Source organism: Anabrus simplex, chromosome 14, assembly GCF_040414725.1.
Source record: "Anabrus simplex isolate iqAnaSimp1 chromosome 14, ASM4041472v1, whole genome shotgun sequence".
NCBI lineage: Eukaryota > Metazoa > Arthropoda > Insecta > Orthoptera > Tettigoniidae > Anabrus > Anabrus simplex.
In genome coordinates this window covers 79820490-79832438 of record NC_090278.1, presented here as the reverse complement: position 1 = coordinate 79832438, position 11949 = coordinate 79820490, and the positions used below count along the sequence as shown (strand labels likewise).

Genomic DNA, 11949 nt, shown 5'->3' with positions numbered 1-11949 from the left:
ATTATCCTAAGAATGCCCCCAATCCTTGTGCATTACATTCACCAGTACAATTTGTAACATTCGCTTGGTTCGCCTCAATTGATCAGCTGATTGGGTTGGCGCGCTTTCTACAGTATGGCCTGTATATTACGAAGGCAGTGGTTAGGAGTGGAGACACAGCGTGGTGCCACCAGTACGAATTTCAAATCCAGTCACAAGGAAAAGTGGCAACACCGCATTTTTGGACTTACTTATTTATTGACTGACTTACTTGACTTGTCTTGACTTGCTATAGTACTAAACAGGAATTGGGATTTTTTAGAAATAACAGTTATAAATAATAATAATTTTATTACTTGATAAGATGATGATGATGATAATGATAACAACAAAAGATGAAGGAAGATGTGCATCGATGATAATTAAAGCATTGCTTTAGTGAATGGTTATAAGAGAGGGTTAACTACTTAGGGAACGCTTCATCGTAAGACACTAGCTCGAATATATTTCCCAGGATTGTTCTGATCACTTCAGCGACAGTTTCGGCCACGATGGGACCGACTGACTTCAGAACCTCGTCCCAGTTTTCGTCTAGTGCCTTGTTGGTGCTCTCGCCTGAAACAGAAGAACGGCATCTCACGTGAGTTAAGGTGGTTGTATCTTTTAGGCGCTACGGACTGCCCGAGTTTTCTGCCGTCCGACAGCACACATACATGTTTCTCTGTAACTATAAAAGGTAATAAAACAAATTTTTGAAGGAATATAGTTTCGTATCTAAAACATTTAGATCCTTGTTTTAAATGAAGGTTAATTAGCGTCTGAGAAAATGGGAAACATTGGCAAAAATGAAGTTTCTTTCAGAAATCACACTTGAAATGGTAATGCCACTTACGAAAAGGGGATGCTACCATGTTTCTTACCATAGAAACACCAGACAGGAAGTGATATCACAGCAACCAAAGTAGCCAACTTATGCAGCAGGATGTTTACTATAAATCAACGTAAATGAAAGCCTTCTAGAGTAAATAGTTCGCGAGATACGTTGCTTTAACCGAACAGGTGTGGAGGAAATCTGGAGAAGTGGATTTTACAGTAACAGAGAGAGAGAGAGAGAGAGAATTCAGGCACAGATACAGATACAATGGTTTGCGGCAAGAAAAATGGCACTGAAATTATCAATCAATCAGTCAATTTTTTTTTTTTTTTTGCTTTCTGTGTAATAAAACTAATGGAAAATAAGAATTATCCGGTTCATAACAATTGATGAGACAATAGCAAGTTATTTCTTTGTAGATTATGACGTATTTGGAAAATATTGAAGATTAACTTAAAACACTAGATCGCAAATGATTCACAGGTTATTAATTTGCCGATTTTTCTCTTTGCATGGGCCTGATTTTAAATCTTCAACGGCTCATAGATGTAGACATTTCATCAAATGAATTGAGGCTCAGGAATTCGTTCATTTATAATATTGGTAACAGTGACAGTTGTCTTCTTTCGTAGTTTCAACTACTGTAAACTTGTGAGCTCAGTTATACCAGGCGGCTACGAGACGTTATGGCTGAAGAAGTCTCAAATGAGACCAAACATATTCCAAAGTAGGTTTAATATAATTTTATATTAAACAGTTTTCACTTGTAAAGTGAAGAGTATTGATTGGGTGGACCATTAAACTTAACACTAGTTCTTAACAAATTTTATTTTTCATTATTTTGGCTCCTCCCCTAAATTATTCCCTTTCTCCGGCCCTGCTTCAATCGCTCAACTTAATCCTGTCCTCGTACGACTTTTTTATCATTACAAAATACCTACCTAGAAGTTTATCTCCATTGAAGAGGTTCTCCAGGCGGATGTACAACCTGCTGGTGTTGTAGGTAAGCTTGGTAGTATCCTCGTTTAGGTAGAAGTAGTCCTTATTATCAGCCTTCTTCTTCGTGTAGAAATCGTAGTTGTACGTCATGTACAGATCGGCTGTTAAACAAAAAATATATATCAGGCTTTTATTCATTCATTTAGTTAGTTAATTATTCGAGTTAAAACACCTCAGTAAACAAATGAATTATTCATCGAGAGATTAGTAACTAATTTAGCCTAAGGAATCAATTTACATAATTTACAAACTGAATAAGTAATAAGTAGAGCCCGGATTTTTATGCAGTAATAGGTTAGAATGCAAACTTACTGAAGCGAGTAGCAAGTATAGTCTACCTTCACAACGGTTATGCTGTAGGGTTTGCATAAACATTAGGGGTACGGGCCATCAGAACCCCTACAATTAATGCTACTCTTGTTACACTATGGAAGAGCGGGTGGCCGACACTTCCTACTAACCAAATTAGTTTGCAATCTAACCTGTTAGTGCATACAAATGCGGGCTTTAGTAACAAGCTTAATATGGAGATGTATTATGGAGATTTTAGGGTACTATTGGGAGGTTACTGTATTCTATGAGAATAAGTATTATGCAGCACAAGGATTTCATTATTTCTGTAACTTTGTATTCAACAAGTGGTAATCCTATTCGGCAAAATTTATATATTCCACAGCACCTTACGCTCCCTCACTCATCATTGCCACCACCATCACCATCATCATCATCATCTTTCCACCACTTCTTTACCGTCGTCCACTTTCCTCTTCTCTCCTTGATGCTCTTCTTTGCACCTTTCAGCCATATGTCCCTCGGTCTTCCTCTAGTCTCCTTCCCTTCAACTCCTTTTCTGACATATTTCTTGGTGTCCACTCTTCTCCCATTCTCTTAACATGTCCATTCCACTGCAGCCTTGATTTTTTTCTACCTTTTCCTGTACGGGTACATCATTTACCATTCCCCAAACTCTCTCATTTCTTACTCTGTCCATTCTCGTTAAACCTACCCAGCACCTTTGAAACGTAACTTCCACTGACTGTATTCTGCTTTTAACCCTCTCCTTCATCATCCACGTTTCTGATCCAAACGTCAAAATTGGAACAAAATAAGTCTTGTAGATGATTCCTTTTTATCTCCGTGGTTCATCCCAGTTCCGCATCACTCCCGAATAATTCAGTTGTACACCTTCCTCTTTCATTGACTTCCATCCTGTTTCCTCCATTTTCTTCAATAACACTTCCCACATATTTAAAGCTATCGCTTCTTTTCAACTGCTCCCCTTCTAATGCCATGCCACTGTACGTTTGGTTCTTGTTTCGTTTTGTTACCAGCACTTCCCTCTTTTGGGCCGAGAACTTCATTCCATAAGATGACACAACTTTCTCCCATACATTTAGCTGTTCTTGCACTGTTTCCGCATATCAGTAGATCATCTGCAAACCCACTCCCGTCTGTATATTTCCAATTTCCTTATAGGTCCCGCATGTGTGCGAGGCTTGCCATGATCTATGTCCCAAACCTCGTATTACAGTGAGTTTCATGTTGCTCGATCGAAGTCGCGTCAGTACCGCTGTTTTCATACTCTGAGTAATGAAAAAAGTCCAATGGTTCAGAAGAGAGAATCTAGCGTGGGAGTGATTGAACTTTTCGTAAAAGAACGCCTGGATGTACCACACTGAAGTGGCCTCTTCAGTTATCAATCATTAAGATATTGAAGACACTTGCTCGTAAGCAGAAATGCTCCTTCTGTCCCAGGATAAAGGATCGGAAGACCGAGCAAAGCACATCGGTAGTGTTATGCTTTCTTTTCGGTGAATAAATATTAAACTTTGAACACCCCTGTAACAATATGTTATGAATACAGACCGGATGTGTAAGCAATTGTAGGTTAGAATGCAATTTTGCTGATGCGAGTGTCAAGTATACGCCAGCCCGGACAACAGTCGTGTTATGAGGCTTGCATAAATATTAGGGGCCCGGTCTGTTAGAACTCCTGCAAGTCAGGCCACTCTCACTACATTACTGAAGACGACACTTCCTACTAGACAAATAATTTGCATTCTAACCTGTTACCGCCAAACAATTCGGCCTCTAGTTATGACCTAATTACCCACATTGTTACTTTTACTTGATCAGGGGTGATTCTAGCATAGTGCATAGAACTGAACTGTTTATTTCTGGGGAGAACTTCAAACACTTCAGTATTCTCCATCAGATCTAAGATCCTTACAGTTTTGCCATTTTTCACCTAGTATGGCCATCAAATTTAAAAAAAAATGGTAAAAATCACTAAAGAGATTTCCAATGAATCTCTGAACGTATCCGTACATTTTATTTTCGAGTATGTTGTAAATGTTGTCTTTAGAATTCAGCAGAATATTGGGACTCGTCAGACTTCAGGCTACTGAGAGTTAATTTGATTAATGATGCGGTGCAACATGACATTTCGCCGAGGTATTCTGAGATTAAAGAGTTGCGCCTTATATTTTACAAAATAAAATGGCAGTAGTGAAGGCATACGATAATGTTAATAGAGAAAAGATGTGAGAAACCCTGGAAAGAAAAGGAGTAGAAAGCAATCAAGGGAATTAGTGAAGCCAATGTATAAAAACTGTTCCAGTTGTGTCCTGACTCCAATGGGGAGAAGAAATTGGTTTAGAAACCAAACTGGACAAAGGCGAATAATTTATAATGGTTATTGATAAAATTATAAATAAAACAAAGATATGGAGGGGATATTAAAATATTGTTGTTTGCAGATGATATAATGATCTGGGGAGTCAACAATACAGAAGTGTAAATCCAACTAGAAGCTTTAAATGACAATATTGAAAAATATAGTATGAAACTCAGTGTGGAGAAGAGCAAAACAGTGGTAAAGACAAGAGGAGAAGGAGAAAGAAAAGGAATCCTCGTTATTAGGGAACGAAACCTTGAGATTGTTGAATGCTTCAAATATTTAGAAAGTGAAACAATGCAAGATGCACCGAAAGAGATCAGCATAAGGATACAAGTGGGAAATACGTTCTACCAGAACGTAAAGAACTTGGTGTGGAACAGGGAATTTCCTACGAGATGTAAAGAAATAATGTACAAGATGTACTATGCCCCTATGCTTACGTATGCATCAGACACTTGGACTCTGAGCAAGAGATGAGAGTAAAATTCAGGCCAGTGAGATGAGGTTCCTGAGGAATATGACAGGGAAGACAAGGAGAGACAGAGAAAGGAATGTTGAAGTAGGGGTAGAAAACTGAGTGATAGGATGGAGAAGAATAAATTGAGAATATTTGGACGTGTTATGAGGATGGAGGAGGGAAGGATACCAAAACAAGTGTTGGAGGCTAAGAGGAACGCCCAGACCAAGAGGGATGAACTCTATCAAGACCAGTATAAGAAAAAGAAGACTGGAACGGAATACAATTACTGAAACGGCGTGGTGGAAGGAGAGGCAACGGTGAAAAATTACCATCAACACCCCGACCTGGCTGATTCTGATAATGAAACTTGTTAATAGCAATTCATTTATATTTTCTGTATATTAAAATTAATAGAGCTATTACTTTTAGGCAATAAATGGTTAGAATGCAAACTAATTAGGTTATTACGAAGTGTCACCCAGACCGCTCCTCCGTTATGTAGGGAGAATAACATAAATTCTAGGGGTTCCGCTGGTCCGTACCCCTAACGGTTATGCAAACATCATAGCACAACCGTTGTGCAAGATAGTATATATTTTTATTCCCTTCAGTACGTTTGCATTCTAATCCCTGACTGCCTAAAATTCCGGGCTCTAGAAATTACTCACTTAAAGTCAAGTTAGTCGGTCCTTCTCCTCGGATTGGGAGCAACAGGATTCTTCCACTTGCGTTGTATTTACACATGATCTCAACCCGAGGTATGTAGAAGTCGTAAAACACGTGACGTTTCGGCAGGTCAATACTGAAACATACAGACAATTTACAGAACTAAGAATTCGTTCAATTTGAACACGTATGATGTAACATAAAGAATATAACCCAATACAACAGATCGATCTAATATAAAGTCAGATGGCTAACTGACTGACATTATTGTTTACCCACTGCCAGGTGAGCTAGAAACTTTAAATAAGGCAAACTAATAGGTTTTGGCCTGTAACCCAGGGAAAATTCCAAAAGGTTCAATGTTTCATCTTTAATACCCCTCCCTCTCCAAAATCGAAATGGCGGGTATAATATTCCAGATGAGCTACAAAATTAAAATTTGACGGACATATACCTCTTGGCCTATAACTGACGGAAAAGTTCCATAAAGTTCAAATGTTTTCATTTTCACCCTCTAGAAAAATATCAAAATATGGAGGCAATTTTAATGCAAAGCTTCTGCAATGCTTCGTTTGGATGTTTTTGGTGGATAAACAGTATCTTACTACGAAAAGGATAGCACAATCGTCACTCTATTTGGAAATATCTACAACATTGGTTTTTACAGTCGTATCTCGATCCCTTATACCTTAGATAGAACGGCATTTTTCGATTTATGGTAAATTTTGTACACTTTCCATACAGATATATTATTTTTTGTACACTCATAGGGCAGATAGAACAACCAAATTTTGCAGACTCATTGAGACATTCAGTGGCCATTTCCGAGACAAATTTCATTATTCTAGTGTGGGAATAAAGGAATGTGTGGAAACTGTATTCGAATTAGAGCGTAATGTAAGTTTCTTACTCAATCTAAAGTAAACCCGATGGAGATACACAGACCATCACCGGACAAAAGTTATAGATCGTTCCACCATCGATACGCCTTGAAAGTGCCAATGAAGAGTGACCGTAGTTTATTGGTGGGGAGAAAAAGCGAGTTATTATGCCGGTTGGGCGAGAAAAAACTGACCCGGAAAATATTTACAATATGACTGACGTGGGATTGGACCTGATTAATGAACATCACAGAAGATGCTGGAAATGGCCTCGTCTAAAGAAATGAAAAACTGAGGACCCAAATGTCCCTACTCCACAATACAGAATCGATGATTCTTGTAATCTAAAGGGATAAAAAATCCAGGTCATCGGCCCCTCATATTGGTACTTATCGCTAGGGAAGTAGAACCATGGCAGTTGTCATGTTGCGGTACTGATCAAAAGTAGCGTAGACTTGCGGCATTCCACACATTATGGTACTACTCACAGGTAATGTAATACGCGCATGTAACACAGACCTATGGTGTTTCTCACATTGCGGCGCCACTTACACGCAACGCAAACCTATGGTGTTCCTCACATAGGTGTACTAATCACAGGGACTCGTACTATCCCATGGTGTTCCTCACATAGTGGGTACTGATCATAGGCAAGGCAGACCCATGGTGTCGCTCATATTGTGATACTAATCACAGGTACTGTAAAACCCATCCTGATTCACACACTGTCGCTAATAATCACAAACCTATTGTGTAAGTAAAGGCGACCCATGGTGTTCCCCGAGTAGTGGTACTAATTACAAGTAGTCTCATGGTTCTAATTCGATCATCACTTCGTCGCCCGTTTTAGTCACCTCTTACGACAGGCAGGGGATACCGTGGGATATGTGTTTGGTCCGCGCGAGCTATTTTATTTCGCTCAATTCCGCCGGCAAGCCGGTTAGGTTAGGGCCCACTATCCGCCCCCTGGGACGCGCCAGAGTATCACCTCTCCCCCAGCTATGGCTAATCACATTTGGCACGTCTAATGTTGGTAATACGCTACCCTAATACTTGCCACCTGCCAATAAAATGCTTAACTCATATGTTACCGTGTTTTAGGTAATACAATCATGTTCATAAAAGAGAGAACACCTTGAAGGACTAGAGACAGGAAGTTCATAATCACAGGACATGTTCATTAGTATGTTCTACAAAAACGATTAGCATTTCAGTCACCTAGGTTCAACATGTGTCCTAGTAGGCACTCGGTTCTCCATGGGCATTGATAACTTGTTCCATGCGTGATGGCATCGACAATATAGCAATCCATGGTGCATTCACCTGCTTCCACAGTTCATCTTTGGTTGTTGGCATTGGGTCACAACGCCGCAGTCGTCGTTTCACCATATCCCACACATTTTCGACTGGCGACATGTCCGGTGATTGGACAGGCCAGGGCAACAGTCTGACATCCTGTGACAACAAGAAGGCATGTATTCGTGCAGCAACATGTGGTCGCGCATTGTCCTGCTGAAATATGGCGTCTCGTGTGTCGCGCAGAAAGAATATGACTACGGGTCGCAGGATGTCATTCACGTAGGTCAAAATGGTGACACAGTGCCCTGGATACCCACCAACAGTTATTTGTGGTTGTACCCACTAGCACCTCACACCATAATCCTTTGAGCTGGCACTGTATGTCTTGTGCAAATGCAGTCAATGTGATGTCTTTCCCCCTATCTGCGGCGAACCAAAATGCGGCCATCATTTTCAAACAAACAGAACCTATATTCGTCCGAAAACACTATGTCCCCAGTGACGTCGTTCCATGCACCATTGCAGTCTAGCACGTTTATGCACATTAGTCAAAGGTAGGTGGAGAAGTGGACGACGCACCGGTAACCCAGACCGTATTAAACGACGACGGACGGTCACTCCTGATAATGTACGATGTGTTCCACTGTTGCGCTAGAGCCCAGGTGGACACAGATCTGTCCTGCAATGCCATTCGGATGAGGTGTCGATCATCTCGGTGGTGCGACCAAACCCATCTCGTCGTGTGCCCTTCTGTGAACCATCCTGTACACACCCGTTGCACTGCCGACACACTTCGTCCCACAAGAGCAGCAATTTCCCGGATGGATGCATCACGTTCTCTCATGCCAATAATGTGTCCTCTTTCTAACTCACTCATTTACGGTACAGTTCTCGCATACGTCTGCGAGGCATCCTGCACGTCTGCCCAAGTCACACTCATCCATTATCTTCGGTTTATAGCGACAACGAGAGCTGCAGGCACATTTCACCAGTCGGTGGTGATGCGCCGAGATGTCGATATGGACCTTGAACCGGAAGGCTGACATGATTCAAATGCTAGTAATTTCTTCACATTACACATGTCCTGTGAATATAAACTTCCTATCTCTAGTCTTTCAAGGTGTTCTGCTTTTTATGAACATCGGTGTATTTAGGTAGTTTTCAGTGCACATTTGCTCTTAATTCTTGTACTTCTTTAGGTCATAAACTTCCTCCAACTTTTCAGTCTTGGCAACATTGTTCGCAACAAGTCCACCAGTGACACCGGGAATACAAACTTGATGATGAGCCCGAATTTTGATGCGGTAATAGGTTAGATTGCAAACTAATTTCGTTAGTAGGAAATGTTGGCCAACCCGCTCTTCCACAATGTAGAAAGAGTAACATAAATTATAGGGGTTCTGATGGGCCGTACCCCTCATGTTTATGCAAACCCCATAGCATAATCGTTGTGAAGGTAGACTATACTTGCTTCTCGCTTCAGTAAGTTTGTACTCTAACATATTAATGCATAAAATTCCGGGCTCCAGTGATGACAATATTGTACTTACTCGACATTGTCCAGCCTAACATTCCGGATGCCGTAGATGGTGCAGTTTGTAGCAGTGAAGGCGAGTCCTACAGGGCCATGACCTTCATCAACCTGGAGCCTGTCAATGATCAGCGGGTCCAGCTTCGGGACTCGGTACTTGGGAACACCTAGAACAAGGAAATTCACCTTCAGTTCTACTGCATCACAGTAAACATCTATGGCAACAAAGATATAATTTTTTATGACCACTTATAATTCATTCCTTGTGCTTGTTGTTTGGGTCACGAGTCCACAGACTGGTTTGATGCAGCACTCCATGTCACCCTATCCCGTGCTATACTTTTCATTTTTACATAACTATAACATCCTACATCTACTCTGTACCCCCAAAGCTCCCCTCAGAAACTAAGTGAACAAGTACTGGATCTCTTAGGATATGTCCGATCGTTTTATCTCTTCTTCTGGTCAAATGTTGACAAACCATTCTCCTTTCACTAATTCGATTTAGTACCTCTTCATTCATGGTTCTACATACCCACCTGATCTTCTGCATTCTTCTGTAACACCACTTTTCCAAAGATTCTATTACCGGGCGAGTTGGCCGTGCGCGTAGAGGCGCGCGGCTGTGAGCTTTCATCCGGGAGATAGTAGGTTCGAATCCCACTATCGGCAGCCCTGAAAATGGTTTTCCGTCGTTTCCCATTTTCACACCAGGCAAATGCTGGGGCTATACCTTAATTAAGGCCACGGCCGCTTCCTTCCAACTCCTAGGCCTTTCCTATCCCATCGTCGCCATAAGACCTATCTGTGTCGGTGCGACGTAAAGCCCCTAGCAAAAAAAAAAGATCCTATTGTCTTTCTTTCCGAGCTAGTTATCGTCCATGTTTCACTTCCATCCAATGCCACGCTCCAGACGAAGTTCTTCAAAAATATCTTTCTAATCCCTAGGTCAATTTTCGAAGTGAGCAAATTTCTTTTCTTAAGAAAGCTCTTCCTTGCTTGTGTTAGTCTGCATTTTATGTCCTCCTTACTTCTGCCATCGTCAGTTATTTTACTACCCTAGTAACAATAATCATCTACTTCCTTTAAGACTTCATTTACTAATCATCCTTTATTTTTTTATTTTTTTGCTAGTTGCTTTACGTCGCACCGACACAGATAGGTCTTATGGCGACGATGGGACAGGAAAGGGCTAAGAGTGGGAAGGAAGCGGCCGTGGCCTTAATTAAGGTACAGCCCCAGCATTTGCGTGGTGTGAAAATGGGAAACCACGGAAAACCATTTTCAGGGCTGCCTACAGTGGGGTTCGAACCTACTATCTCCCGAATACTGGATACTGGCCGCACTTAAGCGACTGCAGCTATCGAGCTCGGTATTTACTAATCTAATATCACCTGCATCACCTGACTTCGTTCGACTACACTCAATTACTTTTGTTTTGCACTTATTTATTTTCATCTTACACTTCTTGTCTAAGGTTCCGTCCATACCATTCAGAAATTTCTACAGTTCTTCTTCGGACTCAAATAAATAACTATATCATAGAAAAATCTCAAGGTTTTGATTTCCTCTCCTTGGATTGTGACTCCCAAATTCCTATTTGATTTCCTTTACCACCTAAACATTGGAAAGGAGTGGGGACAAATTGCAGGATTCCCTCGCTCCTTTCTGAATTGCTACATCTTCTCCAAAGCCCACGATTCTTATCACTAGAGACTGAATTTTATACAGATTGTAGATGAGTTCTTCTTATGTCTTTTCTAGATCTACGAAACGCCATGTACGTGGGCTTGTCCTTATTAATTCGGTCCGCTGACATCAGACGTGCAAACAAGATTGCTTCACGTGTTCGTAGATTTCTTCTCAAGTACTTGAAATACTTCTAATAAATTCAGAATTTAAATTCTACTTTATCATATTGCCAACGGACTAAATCTCAAAAATAACACGAATAATAATGTATAGCAATGTTGTCACATTTATTATCGTACGCGTTTCTTCCTCCTTTATTTCTTAGTTAAGTCTTTATTACGACTTTTTTCGCTGTTAACCTTCACTTTTACAGCAGTATGGGCTATAAACCACAACAATGGATCTTGCTCTCCGTGACTAGTTTTTCTCACACCAGTTTGTGTAAGTGACCCGGCCGGTTGCGATGTCAAGAGTTACCGATCAGGGCCAGGCCGTCTCTAAGGTTGGATCCTCCACATCTGAAGATCAGCCAGTATCATAAAACTTGAATAAAAACCAAGCAACTTACCCGCCATGGCACTACAGCCCTTGAAGGGCCTTGGCCTACCAAGCGACTGCTGCTCACCCCGAAGACCTGCAGATTACGAGGTGTCATGTGGTCAGCACGGCCGTTATTCTTGGCTTTCTACACCGGAGCCGCCATCTCACCGTCAGATAGCTCCTCAGTTCTAATGACGTAGGCTGAGTGAATCTCGAACCAGCCCTCAGGTCCAGGTGAAAATCCGGGAATCGAACCCGGGGCCTCCGGGTAAGAGGCAGGCGCGCTACCCCTACACCACGGGGCCGGCAAGTAACTTACACCCCTCAAGTACAATTCATTGGACAGCT

The 11949-nt window shown here is 41.3% G+C and overlaps 1 protein-coding gene across 1 annotated transcript in view; it reads right to left on the bottom strand.

The window, feature by feature from the left end:
- Window positions 1-331: 331 nt before the first annotated feature.
- Window positions 332-11949, bottom strand: part of LOC136885410 (protein takeout) — a 67134-nt gene continuing 55516 nt past the window's right edge. The window contains exons 3-6 of the mRNA XM_067157930.2: window positions 9389-9536; window positions 5661-5794; window positions 1795-1953; window positions 332-594 (exon numbers count right to left, since the gene is read on the bottom strand). Coding sequence (XP_067014031.2) covers window positions 443-594; window positions 1795-1953; window positions 5661-5794; window positions 9389-9536 — 593 coding nt within the window. The 3' untranslated portion in view covers window positions 332-442. The remainder of the gene's footprint in view (window positions 595-1794; window positions 1954-5660; window positions 5795-9388; window positions 9537-11949) is intronic.